At 51.9% G+C, this 17,983-nt stretch overlaps 1 protein-coding gene across 3 annotated transcripts in view; it reads right to left on the bottom strand.

Moving 5' to 3' along the window:
* The window catches only part of SYNE3 (spectrin repeat containing nuclear envelope family member 3), a 99,851-nt gene that overhangs the window by 31,047 nt on the left and 50,821 nt on the right, over positions 1-17,983 (bottom strand). For all 3 annotated transcript variants that reach the window (XM_047794492.1, XM_047794491.1, XM_047794493.1), the window contains 4 exons: positions 10,018-10,179; positions 7,882-8,229; positions 4,283-4,419; positions 1,677-1,851 (listed from right to left, as the gene is read on the bottom strand). In XM_047794492.1, the coding sequence (XP_047650448.1) occupies positions 1,677-1,851; positions 4,283-4,419; positions 7,882-8,229; positions 10,018-10,179 (822 nt within the window). The remainder of the gene's footprint in view (positions 1-1,676; positions 1,852-4,282; positions 4,420-7,881; positions 8,230-10,017; positions 10,180-17,983) is intronic.

Consider the following 17,983-nt stretch of genomic DNA (forward strand, 5'->3'; position numbering starts at 1 on the left):
AGCCCAACTGCATAAAAACAGTAAGGAATCCATTAAAGCTTCTGCCCACAGGTGACCCTATGTCATGGGATTTTCATCAAATATAAAGGGTATATTTGGGGTTATCTGACCTACAACTGAGGTTTGTGCACACATGAAATTCACTCTGGGGAGCCCTGAGGAATATCTCAAAAAGAGAGACCATCATTCTTGGGAGCACAGGGGAGGTGAGCCCACAGCCCCCCGTGGAGGGAAAGATGAGGCCACGGCCTTTAAGAGCTATGGAGACAGAAACCAAACTCTTGTTCCCACATGAACCCCAAGTGGAAAAGCAAGGTTATCTTGAGCTCTTCCACAAAACGGAACCCCAACAAATGGAAGACATTGATGAAGCCTTCTTCACCAATGAAGTTCAGACCCTCCAGAATGCAGACACTGCTCTGTGGCTGAGTGCTCACGGGGGGCGGGGGGGTGTACCCCCGGTAACACTAAGCTGGACAGAAAAAGTGATGGAGAAAGCGCCCCAACATGTTAGCAGTGGGTCCTGTGGCTTGTGGGATGGGAAGTGCCTTTTGTTTCCTTCTTTTTTTTTTTTGTCTTTTTAGGGCTGCATCTGTGGCATATGGAGGCTCCCAGGCTAGGGGTCAAATCGGAGCTACAGCTGCCGGCCTACACCACAGCCACAGCAACGTGGGATCTGAGCTGCGTCTGTGACCTACACTGCAGCTTATGGCAACACCGGGTCCTTAACCCACTGAGTGAGGCCAGGGACTGAATTGCATCCTCATAGATACTATGTCGGAACCCACTGAGCCACAATGGGAACTCCTATTTTTCTCTTTCTTATTGTTTAATTCTTTATTCTGTAAAACCGTCCTGCCTTCGGCCCATTTGTCAGTTCTCCAAAAGGACTGTTCACTTCCTAAAGTATGAAATAAATTGTCTTCTCTAATCATTTCTTAACACAAAGTTGTGTCTATAATTGGTACAAGCCAGGGGTGGCAATCCCATCATCCTCAGCCAGGGACTAGTCCAGGGATGGTCACGTGACCTGGTCTGGCCAATAAGGTGTAAGGAGAATCTACTGGGGCTTCCGGGATGGAGGGTGTGCCTCCGTGTTGGAAATGGTGGGTAGAGAAAGCCCCTTTGTCCCCACGCCGTTCCTTCCTCAACAAACTCTTGTTCACGTAAAGACGCATGTTTGCAAAAGCGACAGCCATCTTCAGGCCATAAAGGAGCCTGGGTCCTGGATGATACTGCTGAGCTTTCAAGTCAGCTCTTGGACCACCTGAGAGACTCCGTGTCTTAAGCCACCACGGCTCAGGGTTTCTGTCGCTTGTCACATGCGTCCCAGTTGATACACAATAAAGGTGATGCCTGACATCCTGCTGTCAGCACCGCTCACGCCTCCACCAGACGAGTGCCTGCTGCGGGATCCTGAAGAGAAGGGGTGCGTGTGGGGGGGTCAGTGCAGAATCCTGGGGTCACACCTTCTACCAAGAACTGATGGGGTGACTTACTTTCGTCACCAATAACTACAAGTGCTGACATTTCCTGTGCACTTAGAACTCTCCAGGTGGTTCACTGAGCTCTCCCCTGATGGCTGGAGGACCAGTGACCTGCCTTTCCCTGCGGGGGTGACTGACACATCATGCCTGGCAGGTGCCCTCCAGCCCTCTAGACGGAACCCTGGTTACCTCAATCTGCGGCAGGAAGGTGTGGATGGAGGGCGGGTCTGGCAGGCTGGCGGTGACATCCAGGAGCCTCTGGGCCAGAGCCCTCCACAGCTGCAGGTCCTGCAGGGGCCGCTGGAGACGCTGCCACAGCTCCACATCCGCGGCATTGCATAGCCTGCTGCTCTTCGCCTTCAGCCTGCCAGCGCCGGGGAGGGGGAACCCGAGAGAGGGGAGAGAGGGTCAGTCCAGGGGTGAGGCCTTTGCCTGGAGCCCCAGAGAGCCTGGCTCGGGCTGCTCCCAGGGAGGGCACTCTCCTGGTCCACAGGCTGATGGAGTGTCCTGGTCCCCAGAGGCCTACACTTTCCGGATATAAGGACACTGAACGTAAGCCAGTCTCCAAACAGACTTGCAGCCCAGCTTCCGGACCAGGAAAGTCAAGCCTTGAAGAGGAATTGTGGAGACCCCACACTGCCACTGCCTGGCCCTGGCATCTCGCAGAGGCAAACAAAATCCTTTCTTAAGATACCATCCCTTGGAGTTCCCATTGTGGTGCAGCAGAAGAAACGAATCCAGCTAGTATCCATGAAGATGCGGGTTTGATCCCTGGCCTTGCTCAGTGGGTTGGGGACCCAGTCACAGAGGCAGCTTGGATCCCAGGTTGCTGTGGCTGTGGCTGTGGCTGTGCCCGGCAGCTATAGCTCTGGTTGGATTTGACCCCTAGCTGGGGAACTTCCATATGCCACGGGTGCAGCCCTAAAAATCAGAAAAGAAAAAAGAAAGAAAGAAAAAGATACCATCACTCCAGGCCCAAATCAATTCTACAAGTAACTTTGCAAATATAGTGTCCATTGCCCAGCCCCGGGAACCCTACTCAGGAACTTGTCATAACCTGTAATGGAAAAGAATCTGAGAAAGAATATGCAGGTATGACTGAATCACTTTGCTGTGTGTCCCAACTAACTCGATCTTGTAAGTCAGCTATACTCCAGTTGTCCCCTGTCACAGATAACCAGCGCCTGGCAGCTTCACAAGGGCAACGGGGGCAAGGGAGAGCTCTACCACCCCATCCCACTGCCCACTTTGTGCACAGGTGATTCACCCCCCACCTAAGCCGGCCACCGACTCAGCATCCCCTGGGGGGACCCAGGCCCCTGCTCTGAATGTACAGATGGGGGATGAGAGACACCCAGCAAGGGGAGAGCTCCCTGGATCAAGCAGGGGGGTGAGAGGTATCACAGAGACATGGACAGCTGGGCTGGGTTCTGAGCACCTCTGAGCCTCGGCAGTAACAATAGTAGCGATTCAAAGGTACACGGTGCTCAATTCCACACAAGGGCGGATATTTGATCTGCTGGTCTTGGCTGAGCTAAGAAGCTGGAGGCCTGGCCTTCAGGAGTGGAGGCCGAGGGGAGGTGGCGGCTGGCTGAAGTCAGGCCCCGGTGCTGACATCAGCACCAGCAGCCTGCTGGGCAGGTGCCGGCCCATTGAAAAGCCGACCCTTGGACCATGACCTAGTGGGCCAGTGGCCCCTGCAAAGCCGCACGGGGAGACTTAATGGCAGTGAGTGTGAGGGCACTTAGCAAGGAAGAAAAGCAAAGTGCTGGCCTCGTTCTGGGAGCAAAATGCAGGATACTGTGAAAAGAGATCAATTCCATCCCTGTAAATCAACTATACTTCAATACAACTTCAAAAAATGAAAAAATGACACTTTTTTTTTGTCTTTTTGCCTTTTCTAGGGCTGCTCCCGTGGCATATGGAGGTTCCCAGGCTAAGGGTCAAATCAGAGCTGTAGACGCCGGCCTACGCCAGAGCCACAGCAACGCGGGATCCAAGCCGCGTCTGCGACCTGCACCACAGCTCAGGGCAACGCCAGATCCTTAACCCACTGAGTGAGGCCAGGGATCGAACCCGCAACCTCATGGTTCCTAGTCAGGTTCGTTAACCACTGCGCCACGACGGGAACTCCAAAAAAAAAAAGAAATTTTTGCTCTTGTGCACAGGTACAGGTACAAGGGTATTCATCGCAAAGCAATTTGTGTGAGTTCCTGATGTGGCTCAGTGGTAGTATCCATGAGGACATAGGTTCGATTCCTGGCCCTGCTTAGTGGGTTAAGAATTGGGAGTTGTAAGCTGCAGGGTAGGTCACAGCCTCAGCTCGAATCCAGCCAGCAGCTGCAGCTCTGATTAAATCCCTAGCCTGGGAACTTCCATATGCCTTGGGTGAGGCCCTAAAAAGACCAAAACAGAAAAAATCAATTTGAGCAAGGCTTGGCAATAACCCTCCACCAGAGGGAAATAAATAAAAGATGGGGCTTATCAATGGAACGAGATAATGTGCCAGTGTTCAAACAAATTAACTAGATCTAAACCATGGATGAATATTAAAAATATAATATTATATGAATCAAGAAGTTGTAGCATAAAAAAATTAAAAATAAAAAAATGTTTAATGAAAAAAAAAAAAGGGATCAGCGCCTGAGCCCAGAGAGGCCCTGGGACGACCCGGCGTTGAGAGGAGAAGAGTTATTTGTTAGCAGGTAGCAGGAGGCACAAGCCTCCTCTGGGGCTGGTGTCAGATGGGCAGAGGCCCCTGGGAGGGGAGTCTGGGGTCCGGGCCCGCCCAGTACCTCTGGAACTCCTGGATGGTGGCCACCACGCTGTCCGAGAGTGGCTGTGGGTCCTGGGGGAAAGCGATGAGCTTCTTCAGCTGGGCCTGCAGCCTGTCCACCCTCGGCTCCTCCGCGGCCAGAGCCGCCCGCATCACCTGCAGCAACAGAGCCCATCCCAGGGGGCCGGTGAGGTTCCATGCCCGGGCAGGCATGTGAGCTCAGCAGGATGAGCATGGCCCGTGGAGGTGGACCAGCCTGGGAGAAAGCTGTCACCCCAGGCGGGTCTGGGACCCCCTGCGCCCCGCCCCTGCTCTCCCCGCCCCGCTCCCTGACCCCACACAGGATGTTCACTCCAGATGAGCTGGGTTCCCTCTTTATCGTCACCTGCCCCATAGCGAGGCACTGACGGGTACCGAGTACCAGCTACTAGTCTCACGAATAACTACTATCTAGGAACGGTGACACCATGCTGAGTGCGCTGGAGTCTCATTGATGTAGCCCCACAGAGAACCTGGAAGGGAAGTCTCTGTGTCCCCGTTTTATACACAAGGAAACTCCGGCTAAGCATTTTCTTAAGGTTCCAGAGCTGGGAAGCGGTGACCCTGACATCAGAGCCAGGCCCTCTGGCTCTTAACTGCCTCTTCAGCACCAAAGGGAACACTAATTTAAAAGTGCTCTGTGGGAGTTCCCTTTGTGGCTCAGCGGGTTAAGAACCTAACTAGGATCCATGAGGATGAAGGTTCAATCCCTGGCCTCACTAAGCAGGTTAGGGATCTGGCGTTGCCACGATGCCCATCCATGGTGTATGCTGTGGATGCGGTTTGGATCTGGCATTGCTGTGGCTGTGGTATAGGCTGGCAGCTATGGCTCCGACTCAACCCCTTGCCTAGGAACTTCCATGTGCCACAGCTGAGGCCCACAAAATAAAAGAAACTAACAAAAGAAAATAAAACAGTGCTTTGTGGATCCCGTTCTTGTTGACAGGCTGAGAGGCTGTGTGCACCCAGCGCCCTGACCACATCCAGGCACTTTGGAGGCATCCCTTCCCTGCTATCCGGGGAGGTGGGGAATTTGATCTTGACTTTGACTCTTCCAGGGCCCACACTCCATAGGAGGCAGAGCGGGGAAGTGGAAATTGCCTGGAAACCCACCTCCAGCCCTTCCCAACAGCGCAGCCGGGGGCCAGTCCCTGGTGGCAAAATGGGGCCCCCCGCATTTAACAAGGCTCTGTGTACCAAGCAGAAGCACTTCTTACTATGGAAATGCTGGTTTAAGAACAAAAGTCTGTCTGTCTATAGCACAGAAACGGATCACAGACATGGAGAGCAGACGTGTGTGTGGTGGTCGAGGGGGACGAGGGACGGAGCGGGAAGCACGGGGAGTTTGGGGTTGGTCGATGCCAACGATTCCATTTACGCTGGATGGGCATGATGGGAAAAATAAAAATCATTAAAGTGAGAGAAAAATGGCTGGGCAATGGGGTCCTGCTGCTCAGCACACGGAACTATATTCGATCACTTGTGATAGAATGTGATGGAGGATGATACGGAAAAAGAACAGCTGTGTGTGTAAGACGGTCACTTTGCTGTGCGGCGGAAACGGGCACAACACTGTAAATCAGCTATACTTCAATTTAAAAAATAGAAAAGGGAGTTCCTGTTATGGCCCAGTGATAATGACCCCGATGAGTATCCATGAGGATGCAGGATCGATCCCTGGCCTCACTCAGTGGGTTAAGGATCCGGCGTTGCTGTGAGCTGTGGTGTAGGCTGTCGGCTATAGCTTTGATTCGACCCCTAGCCTGGGAACTTCCACATGCTGCAGATGCATAAAAAGACAATCAATCAACCAATCAATCAATCAATACATAGAAAGGCTAAGAAAAAAATAAAATGTATTTTCACATTACAGAAAAAAACAAAGAACAAAACTGTTCAGTAAGATCTGGAATTCCCTTTCACTGATTTCTGGTCAGTCCTATCTTGGTCTCTGGGTCGGAACTGACATCTCAATCGAGTGGACAGACAGCAGGGTTTGTGGTCAGTCTCCTGCCTCAGGAAAGCTTTCCTGGAACACAGCCAGGCCCCGTGCAGGTAGCTGCTGGGACAGGGGAGTGTTGGCAGGGCTCTCCAGACCTTGGCCCTAACCCACCCTGAGTCTACACCCTGTGACGTGTGTGTCTCTCCTGAACGCCTGGTAAAACCGTATAATGTCTAAGTGCTCTTGGCAGATGCTGTTCTAAGCACTTTTCGTTTTGTTTTGTTTCTTGTTTGTCTTTTTAGGGCCGAACCCGCGGCATATGGAGGTTCCCAGGCTAGAGGTCGAATCGGAGCTGTACCTGCCAGCCTACACCATAGCCACAACAACGTGGGATCCGCATCTGTGACCTATACCACAGCTCAGGGTAACACTGGATCCGTGACCCACTGAGCGAGGCCAGGGATCGAACCTGCATCCTCATGGATACGCGTCAGATTCATTTCCTCTGAGCCACAACAGGAACTCATGATGGTTTTCTATTTTTTCTAAGCACATTTTGTTGTCACACGCTCATAAGGAATGTAGGAGGTAGATCCTATTAGCATCTCTGCCCATGTCACATTCAGCTGAGGTTAAATAATTCTCGCAAAGCTGGTCAGGTAGTGTGGAGAGGAGCCAGGATTTGCAGCTGAGCAGCCTGATCCAGACGTCCCCGCCCTTCATCTCTGCACCACGCCACCCCGACCTTTGTCCTAAAGGACAAACAATTCCCTTGTGCCAAGTGGATCGCTGCAGGGGAATCTGAGCTCTTACAAGGCTCAGTGCTAAAGAGAGTGTGAGCTTTATTTCTGCTGACACCCAAATATTTCTGCGTGTGGGTCGAATCAGATCCACAGCCACTGGCCTACGCCGCAGCAGCAGCAATGCCAGGTCCAAGCCACATCTTCAACTTACACCTCAGCTTGCAGCAACGCCAGATCATTAAACTCACTGAGTGAGGCCAGGGATCGAACCCACATCCTCATGGATACTAGTTGTGTTCCTAACCTGCTGAGCTGCAACAGGAACTCCCCAATCCAACTCTTTTTTTTTTTTTTTTGCTTTTTGCTTTTATAGGGCCACATGTGCAGCATTTGGAGGTTCCCAGGCTAGGGGTCGAATCAGAGCTTTGCTGCTGATACACCAGAGCCACAGCAACACGGTATCTGAATCTCATCTGTGACCTACACCACAGCTCACAGCAATGCCAGATCTCTAACCCCCTAACCCACTGAGCAAAGCCAGGGATTGAACTTACTTCCTCATGAATACTAGTTGGGTTCATTACTGCTGAGCCACAATGGGAACTCCCAATCTACCTCTTGATTACCTACCATCTCAAGGTATGGTCCTGGGAGTGTTAGGGAGGGAAAAAAAAAAATCTCTCCAGGCCTCAGTTTCCCAATCCAGAAGATGGGTACAAACACCCCACTTGTCTACAATACTCAGGGAACCTAGATTATCAAAATCCAGGAAAACCAGATCGAGTGTGCTTGAGACTTAGCGTGGTCCTCCCACTACCCGGAGGAGCTCCAAGCTGGATGCCGAGGCACACGCAGAACCTGGACTGGGTCTTCGCTTCTCCGAGCTCTGCTCACCGAGTAGAGTCTCCAGCGGGCCACCAGCTCGTCCTCAGTGCTGGCCTTGGTCTCGGGCTCCAGGTCCTCCTCTGCCAGCCTCTGAAGGTCCTTCCTGAACTCTGCCAGCTCGGCCTCCAGCTGCCTCCTCTGCTGCTCATAGGCTCCGTTGGACTTGAGCAGACCCTGCAGGCGCCCCTCCTCCTCCTCCTGGAGCACACGCAGCTTCTCCAGAACGTTCCGCATCTCCTCCAGTTCTCTGGTGATCTTCTCCGCACCCAAAGGAGAGGTGTTCTGGATGACGCCCACAGCCTGCTCCTCCAGCCTCTTCAAAGACTCCTTACCCCTGGGAAAATCGCTGGCGATGTCCTAAAGCGGGCGGGGAGCATGAGGACAAAGAGAAGAATTTTGCTGAATGTCCAGGGCCCCTGGGACCATCACGCCAAACACCAACTCCTAGATTCCTGGGCTAAAGTCAGGAATCCAGCAGTTTCCAAGGAATGAACGGTCTGCCTCTATAACACTGACTCACAGTGCAAGAGGTAACTCCCCAGGTCTTTTATGAGCCATTTGATGAAGTCAGGGGGTGGGGGGGAGTCCCTATTGGGTGGTTCTCTGTCTTTAACGCTCTCTGACATCTGTTAATCTTCCTTTTTTACAAAGAGGAGGCAGGCAGCCTCCGGCTTGGAGCCTTCTGCTAGCAAAAGCGTGGAGCCAAAGATAAGGTGATTCCAGGTTAGGGCTATTCTAAGAAAGGGGGCTGTGACCATTCCATGCATGAACAGATACCCCGTGTTTCAGAGTTCACTTTATTCCACTTGGCTTCATTCCATCTATGTCTGTGGTCATCTACTAATTGCAAATGAGACAGGTATTCCATGTAAGACAAACATATAAATGTTTTTTTTTAAAATAAACGCCCTGGAGTTCCCGTCGTGGCGCAGTGGTTAACGAATCCGACTAGGAACCATGAGGTTGCGGGTTCGGTCCCTGCCCTTGCTCAGTGGGTTAACACGATCCGGCGTTGCCGTGAGCTGTGGTGTAGGTTGCAGACGCGGCTCGGATCCTGCGTTGCTGTGGCTCTGGCTTAAGCCGGTGGCTGTAGCTCCGATTTGACCCCTAGCCTGGGAACTCCATGTGCCGCGGGAGCGGCCCAAGAAGTGGCAAAAAAAAAAAAAGACCAAAATGAATAAATAAATAAATAAATAAAATAAAATAAACGCCTAGCATCATGAGAGAGTAGTGTGCTGTGTATCACTAGCTTAGGAAAAGATCAGCTCGCTTTGCTTTCAGGAAAGACTCGCATTAATAATACGTTTCCCCACTTACTGAAAGAAATCAAAGAGGATTTTCGCTTTTGCAAGAAAAGGTAATCGCTTCCCCACTTTACACTATTTCAGCTCATAAACGTGTTCATTATAAAAACCTTCTCCTTTCGGACAGGGAGACAAAACTTACAAGTCATATAAGGTATTTTGTGGTCATCGGTCACTGTTTTTTTTTTTTTAAGACAGTCAGTTTAAATACAAATATTACATAAATGGTCCAGGTGCTGTACAGCTGTGGCATACATTATAAAGAGGTCCTTGGATTATGGGAGATAACTGACCCACTCACTTGACAGAGGCAGACAGAAGCTCGATCAAGGTCACAGCAAGTCAGGAAGGCCAGAGTGGCCCCCGCGTCTCCCCGCTGCAGGTCTGGTGCCCGCAGTGGGTCCCTTATCCTCACATACGGACCCTGGGGCCACACAGCTCTTTGTCATTGTGGGGCTGTCCTGGGCCTTAGAGGATGTACGGCAGCATCTGTGGCCTCCATCCACCCGATGCCAGGAGCATCCCCACCCCCATCTGAAACATCTCCAGATGTTGCCAAATGTCCCCCTTTTGAGACCCACTGGTCTAGACCAAGCTGCAGTGGCCTTGGGTTTCCAGATGCCTTGGGGGCTCAGAGATTTCCACAAAGCAGAGGTTTTCCCAGGCATTCGACACCAGATCCCACGCTCCTCCCCACACAGGGTCTGGGCCTCGAGGTCGGGGATGTGGGCCTGTCCCAGGGCCTCCCAGCCCCATCCTTTTAAATAAACCCTGACCGAGACCCACCACACGTGAGCACTCCCTCTGCAGACCCCTCTGGCAGAGGCTGGCGGGGCGTTACCTGCAGCGCCGAGAGACGGTCCTTGGTGCTCAGCTGGCTCTTGTGCCCCACGCAGCTGCTCACCCTCTCCACCACTGCCTTCAGCCACAGCTGGAACTCGTCCACGCTCGCCTGGAAATGCGCGTGCTCCCGGGTCACCCGCTCCAGCAGGTTCACTCTGTCCTGTGGGAGGCGAGGTGCGTCACCAGCCATGAAGGTCCCCAGCCTGGGCTGGCCCTGGCCTCCCAGGCCGGACTCTGTGTGTGTGTGTGCGCACGCGCGCAGTGGGTGGAAGACGCAACCAACCCTCAGCACTTTCAAGGAGACGAAGATCCCAGATGCCCTTTTCCACCTTATTAGCAATTAACCAAGAGGCTCTTGGCTTTGGAGACCAAAGTGTGTCAGCTCTGGGCCTGTCAAGCATACAGCTGGGGTTTTTTCCTGCCATGTCCTGGAAATGGCACTTAGGACCCGGACCTGGTGACAATTCCGCAACACTATCATTTGACCGCTTACCCAGACGCCGGCACTGCTCCAGGAAGTTCAGGTGCCTCATCATCCCACTGAAGCCTCCCGCCCAGCCACCGAGTGGCACCATTATTATCCGAGTTTGATAGACGGAGACACCGAGGTGTAGAGCGGTGAGGTGACTAGTCCGAGGTCAACCGGCTAAGAAAGCACCAAGATTTCAAACCCAGGAGGCCAAGCTGGGCCGACACAGCTCCGTTCCATTACAGCTGTGTCCACAGGGTGCCAGGAAACGGCAGGCTGCCCCCATCTCCTCGTGAGTGACACGATTTGCTGCAGGAGCTGGAATCGCCCCTATATTCAGACAATCCCACTGAAGTTTGAAACACACGGGGGCAAGGTGGTATCCTGAGGGTGGGTGACATTTGGGGAATTACAGTGTCCCTGCTACAAGCCCTACTGTGTGCCTGGAGATTCTGATTTTCAAAACACACCTCTGATCACAGCACCAGCGCTTTAAACCCTTGCAGGGCTCCCCACTGCTCACAGGCCCAGGTCCAAGCATCGCAGGCCCAGGTCCAAGCATTGCAGCGGTCAAGGATAGGACCCCACAACACAGCTCTGTGGACCATTGGTCAAGATCCTGGGCTTTCGAGGCTGCTGAATCCTGGCTCCCCTCAAGCATTTAATTACACCTCTGTGCCTGAGTCTCCCCATCTTGATGGTGTGGCTGCAAACAGCACCTGCCTCATGGGATTAAATGAGTCAGAGCTCACAACCCCAGACCATTACTAGTAAGTGCTTCATAACTCGTAATTGTCACCTGCTGTCCCCTGTGCTCTTGTCACACCCAGTCAAGTGAGCGCGTGCCCACCTGGCAATGCTCATCCCCAGGCCCCACCTCCTCTGAAGCTTTGTCCACAGCCCATAGTTTCATCTATTGCATTATAACCTGCAGGGACCAAGTGCTCCCTATGGACAAAGGGGCTGATTTCTCAGGGATGTGCTTCCTGAATGGCTGAAAGCGAGTGAGGGCCAGCGGAGGGGTCTTTCTGAGGAGAGTCAAGAAAAAGGAAAGAGGGGAGTTCCCATTGTGGCTCAGCAGGTTAAGGACCCAACTAGTATCTCTGACGGTGTGGATTTTTATTGCTGTGGATGTGCGGTAGGTCAGCAGCTGTGGCTCCAGTTGGAACCCCCAGCCCGGGAACTTCTGTATCCTGCAGGTTCTGCCATAAAAAGGAAAAAAAAAAAAAAGAAAAGGGAAAGAGGGGAGTTTGCTGTTGGCTCAGCGGGTTAAGGATCTGGCATTGTCACTGCAGCAGTTTGGGTCACGGCTTGTGGCGTGCGTTTTATCCCTGGCCGGGGAACTTTCAAATGCTGTGAGCATGGCTGAAATAAAAAAACAAATGAGAGGAGTTCCTATTGTGGCACAGCAGAAACAAATCCAACTAGGATCCATGAGGATGCGGATTCAATCCCTGGCCTTGCTCAGTGCACTGCAGATCCAGCATTGCTGTGAGCTGTGGTGTAGGTCACAGACACAGCTCGGATCCCTCTTTGCCATGGCTGTGGCGTAGGCCAGCAGCTGCAGCTCCGATTCAACCCCTAGCCTGGGGACTCCCACATGTGGGGTATGGCCCTAAAAAGCCAAAAAAAAAGGAAAGTGGTGATTTCCATTTAACAAGCACCTTCTATGTGCCTGGAAATGCACAAGCATTATCTTATTTAGTATCTACGCAAAGATCCCAAACCTCTCCTATTATGCAAATGTCCAAATCGAAGTTGGGAGGTCACTTAACTCTTGCAGGGCCTTACAGACAAGATCTAAACTTGACAAGTTTCAGATGCTAAAATTACTGCTCAGGCCGAGGGAGTGACAGACTGTTGGTGTCACATGGTAGAGGACCTGGGCTTTGCCTGCCACGTGGTTTCTGTTGCAACTTCTCAATCACTTACATTTTACTTATGTTGTAGCACGTAAGGATTCTTGGGGGAGTTCCCTGGTGGTCTAGTGGTTAGGACTCAGTGCTTTCATACCCATGGCCTGGTTCAATCCCTGGTCTGGAAACTGAGCTTCCCCCATCAAAACGCTGTACCCTGTGGCCAAGAAGAAGAGTTGTATTCCAATAAAATAAATCATGGATACTGAAATTTGAATTTCCTATTATTTTCACATGTCGTGAAATATTCTGCTTTTAACTTTTTCCCCCAATCATTGAAAAACGTAAGAACTATGTCTAGTTTGCAGGTCATAAAAAAGCCAGGAGTTGGGCTGGATTGACCCCATGGGCCGTGGTTTGCTGACCTCAGCTCTCAGCCACGGAGTCAGGCCATGTCCAGGAGGGCCCTGACCTTCTACGAAGCTAAGTCAACACTTCTCAACTGGAAGGGGCAGACAGACAGACACGGGGATGTGATAAACCTCCCTGGCTATTTATACGTGCCCTCCCCTCCCCGGACAAACGCCTCACCAAGTCTATAAGGACTAATTCATTTAAAGCTTTGCAACAACCATTACAAGGAGGAGACGTTATCTCCATTTTCGAGATGGGGAAACCAAGGCACAGGACCCAGACCTGCAGTGAAGAGCCGAGAATCCTCTCGCTCATGGGAGTGAGGCTCCGAGGGTCAACTGCGGGGCACGGCGGACAGAACACGTGAGGCGGCTCGAATCCAGAAAGTGGGCCGAGCGACAGGGACCATCTCCCTCACGTTCCCCTGGCTGGCTCGCCCTCCCCCCTGCAGGATCATTTGCATCCATCAACATCCTCCCCGAGCTTCCTCCATCCACGGGAAGATTAGCTGATGAAACAAAGTGGGTCAAGAATAATAAGCAGAGAACAGAGGCTGGGGCCCCTGGTTGACACTGATGGTGATACGTGTGGGAGCGAAGCAAACTCTCCAACGAAAGCGCCGGCTGGCGGCTCCGCGCGTGTGAAGGATGAGGTGCCAGCACTCGGGGAAATCCAGAGTAAATAACAGCCTCCGTGAGTGTGAGCAGGCGCCGGGAGAGGGACGACGCCCAGCAGGGCAGGCATCCAGTGCGCTCTGTGCCAGGCATAACGCGATCACAGAACGCAGTGCAGCCGGGGGACCACATCGCAGGAGTATGGGTGACGAGTGGGCCAGGGCTCCACCTCCTCGCCTTAGCACAAACAATTAAACGGTCTGTGCTGGCAGAGTTGTCAGGAATGTCAAAACCCAACCAATTAACAAGGGCGGCGTGGGTTTGTGTCTCCGCAAAGGGCTGCGGGAAGGGCTCTGACTCCTGGCCAAGATGCCCGACAAACCACGGGAAGCAGGGAAGAGGAAGATGCTATGTGCCTGGCCCTTCAGAACACAGACTCATTAGATGAAAAACAAACAAGCGGGCCCCTCCTACTGGCAACCAGCCCACTCTATTCTGGACTTTGAATTGCTTTCAGCCGACAGTGTGCTATTGCTCAACCCAGGCCTGGCCATTTGCCTGGCATCAGAATCTCCCTCCAGGCGGTGGCCACAAGGCCCGTCCAGAGGTGGCCCCCACTCTGCTTCTGTGGTCCTGTCCCCATGGACACCAGAGGCTTTGCTAATTAACATATTGGAAGTCAAAACCGATTATTTTTTTTTTTTTAGGGCCGCACCTGTGGCATATGGAAGTTTCCAGGCTAGGGGTCAAATCAGGGTGGCAGCTAGGCAGGCCCACAGCCATGGCAACACTGGATCGGAGCCGCATCTTCAACGTATAGCATAGCTTGCTGCAATGCTGGATCCTTAGGCCACTGAGAAAGGCCAGGGATCGAACTCGCATCCTTGTGGATCCTAGCTGGGTTCTTAACCCACTGAGCCACAACAGAAATTCCCAAAACTGGATCTTTAGAGGTGAAAGTATGGACTTCCCCTATAGGGGAAGTGATGAACTGGGCTCTCCTTGGTGAAAGCTGAGGTATGACTACACATAACGTTTTCCACAGGCTGAGGGGCACCCCCCAGGCCCCCCCCCCACCTTCTCCTGCCAAAGCCCTAACCCTCCATGTGATGGAATTTGGAGGCGGGGCCTTTGGGAGGTAATTGGGGTGACAAGAGGTCATGAGGGTGGAGGGTCACAATGGGATCAGTACCCCGATAAGGACAGACACCAGACAGCTCTCTGGCCCTTTCTCTTAACTGTGTGGGGACACAGCAAGAAGAAGGCAGCCCTCTGCAAGCCAAGAAGAGGCCTCTCATGGAGAGCCGAGCCGGCTGGCACCCTGAGCTCAGACCTCCAGCCTCCCAGAAGTGTGAGAAATGAGTTTCACCCAGTCTAGGGCATTCTGTCCACTTGGAAAGAGACTAAGACCACAGCCCTGGGCCCTCCCCACCCTGTGAACAGGCCTGGACCTCTAGGGAGGCTTGCAGGGCCCTGAGATATTCCCTAGGGAAGGAGGATTTCAGATGCCTGCCCCAGGGGGGCTTTCTCAGCTGCCTTGCCTTGGACACAAGGCGAGGCTTCATCAAATGCACACAGCAGGCGATTGGGAGGCAGGTGGGGGCTACTGGACGTGCAGCGTCCTCCACCTGCTTAGGATGGAGCCTGTGTGTTTGCCTTTCCTCTGGGGCTGGGAGGCCCCGGACGGGGTATGCCCGGGAGGCTCATGCCTAGGGCTCTATCCTAGTTTACTAATCAGGACGCTTGCTAAGGGCAATGTAAAAGTCCCTCTCGGGAGATTCTGTCCTCTGAAGGTCACGGCTCTGTCCAGAATGTGATGGAAGCTATGGCTGTTCTCTCCAGCAAAATGCACATCCACATAACAGTCTGAATAGCACTTCAGAGACTCCAGGGGCCTCCCTTGGCCACTCCCCACCTCCCGCCTCTCCATCTTCTCCAGCCAGCTCTGGGAGAGGCCAGAAAGAGCCCTGCGATTGCCACCCCCCACCCCCCAACCAAGAGCTGAGAGGCTCCCTGTGATCCAGCAGAGCTCCCATCCCAGCAGCCAGGAAGAGAAAGCCAAGCTTCTGCAAGCTTTGGTCACCAGCAAAAAGGGCCGAAACGAACTGACTTCTCTCTTAGGGTTCAGTCATCCCGCAAACCCCGGTTTCCACGTGGCGGTCAGAACTGACAGCTCATCTGGCAACTGCAAGGGCTCTGCCAGGGTAGCAGCTTCCCCCCGACAACCATACTCACAGGCAGAGCCCGCACGCTTCTGCCCCAAGGACACTGCCAGCTGGGCTTTGCCTCGGAAAAACCTTGGAGGCAACGCTCCCCCTTATCCAGGGGCTTGAAACGTTCCGTGTACTGCTGCCTCCACTTTCTCAGCCTGACAGGCAGGAGCTCCGGCAGCCCCCCTCTCCCCATGGGCACAGGTGCAAAGACTCACTCACCCAGGACCTGGGGCACAACCAAGGGCACAGCCCACGTAGGGAGCCACCTAGAATTTCTGGTGGGCCAGTGGTATCCAATCCTTAGGTTATTTTTTTAATGATAAAGAAGATGTGGTACACATGGAAACAACCTACATGTCCATCGACAGATGATTGGATGAAGAAGATGTACATACACACAATGGAATACTACTCGGCCATAAAAAAGAACAAACTAATGCCGTCTGCAGCAACATGGATGGAACTAGAGACTCTCATACTAAGTGAAGTCAGTCAGAAAGAGAAAGACAAATACCATATGATATCACTTACATCTGCAATCTAATATATGACACAAAGGAATCTTTCCACAGAAAAGAAACTCATGGACTTGAACAGACCTGTGGTTGCCAAGAGGGAGGGGGAGGGAGTGGGATGGATTGCGAATTTGGGGTTAATAGATGAAAACTATTGCCTTTGGAATGGATAAGCAATGAGATCCTGCTGTGTAGCACTGGGAACCATATCTAGTCACTTATGATGGAGCATGATAATGTGAGAAAAAAGAATGTATACATGTATGTGTGATGGGGTCACCTTGCTGTACAGTAGAAAATAGACAACACTGTAAACCAGCTATAGTGGAAAAAATAAAAATCAATATTTACATGAAAAAAAGATGTGGTACAGATATGTGATGCAATATTTAGCCATAAAAAAGAATGAAAACATTCTCAGCAACACATATGGACCTAGAGATGACCATGCTAGGTGAAGGAAGTCAAACATCGTATGATATCACTTACATGTGAAATCTAGTAAAAGTGATACAAAAACTTATAAAACAGAAACAAACAGATTTCAAAATCAGAATTATGCTTACCTAAGGGGAAACGTGGGGGGGGGGATAAATTAGGAAGTTGGGATTAACATATATGCGCGACTATATGTAAAATAGGTAACTATGGAGTTCCCGCTGTGGCACAGCAGAAACAAATCCGACTAGGAACCATGAGGTTGTGGGTTCGATCCCTGGCCTCGCTCAGAGGGTTAAGGATCTGGCATTGCCGTGAGCTGTGGTGTAGGTTGCAGATTTGGTTCAGATCCTGTGTTGCTGTGGCTGTGGTGCAGGCCGGCAGCTATAGCTCTGATTCGACCCCTAGCCTGGGAACCTCCATATGTCGCAGGTGTGGCCCTAAAAAGCAAACAAAACAAAACAAAACAACAACAACAACAAAACAAAGATAACTAACAAGGTGTAGTACAGGGAAATCTACTCAATACTCTAATAACCTAGCTAGGAAAAGGATCTGAGAAAGAATGGATATATATGTATGTATAACCAAACCACTTTGCTATACACCTGAAACTAACACATTATAAGTCAATTATACGCCAATAAAATCTTTAAAAAATAAAAATAAAAAAAATAAAAAAGGGAGTTCCCGTTGCAGCTCAGAGGTAATGAACCCGACTAGTATCCATGAGGACGGGGGTTCCATCCCTGGCCTCGCTCAGTGGGTTAAGGATCTGGCATTGCTGTGAGCTGTGGTGTAGGTCACAGCGACTTCAATCCTGTGTTCCTGTGGCTGTGGTGTCCGCTGGCAGTTGCAGCTCTGATTGAACCCCTAGCCTGGGAACTTCCATGTGCCTCAGGTGCAGCCCTAAAAAGACAAAAAGAAAAAAGAAAAAAGGCCCAGTCACACTTTCTCTATTTACCATATAAGAAAACTGGAAGGATCAAATGAGGTCAGACAGGAAGGGACTTAGAAAAGACAGCAGTCGCCCGCAGGAGTTGTGATCTCTAGGATTTTTGGATCTAGGGAGGGGAGGGTCCCTTTTCATTGATGAGCATCTCAGGCGACCATTTCTCATCTGGGTCAGAAGGAGTGCTCCCAGGCACGCCCTGTCCACACACATGCGCGTATGAGGATACACACACACACACACACACACACACACACACTTTCCATTTCCTGCACCAGGCACTCTCTGCTGATTGACACAAGCACCTGTTTCCTGTAAAGTCACCATAAGGAGGCCAGGGTGCAGGCCCCTCCCCTGCCTGGGTTGGCGGGGCAGGCCCGGAGAAAGAATTGCTGTTAGGCGGACTCTAGACCCTTGGACTTGGTGAGGGCAGCCGACTGGCTACCTCTGCAGGAGCCCAGCTCCTCCCCTCAGCCTGTCCTCAGGTCCCGGT

The sequence above is a fragment of the Phacochoerus africanus genome, chromosome 9 (genome assembly GCF_016906955.1).
Source record: "Phacochoerus africanus isolate WHEZ1 chromosome 9, ROS_Pafr_v1, whole genome shotgun sequence".
Taxonomy (NCBI): Eukaryota; Metazoa; Chordata; class Mammalia; order Artiodactyla; family Suidae; genus Phacochoerus; species Phacochoerus africanus.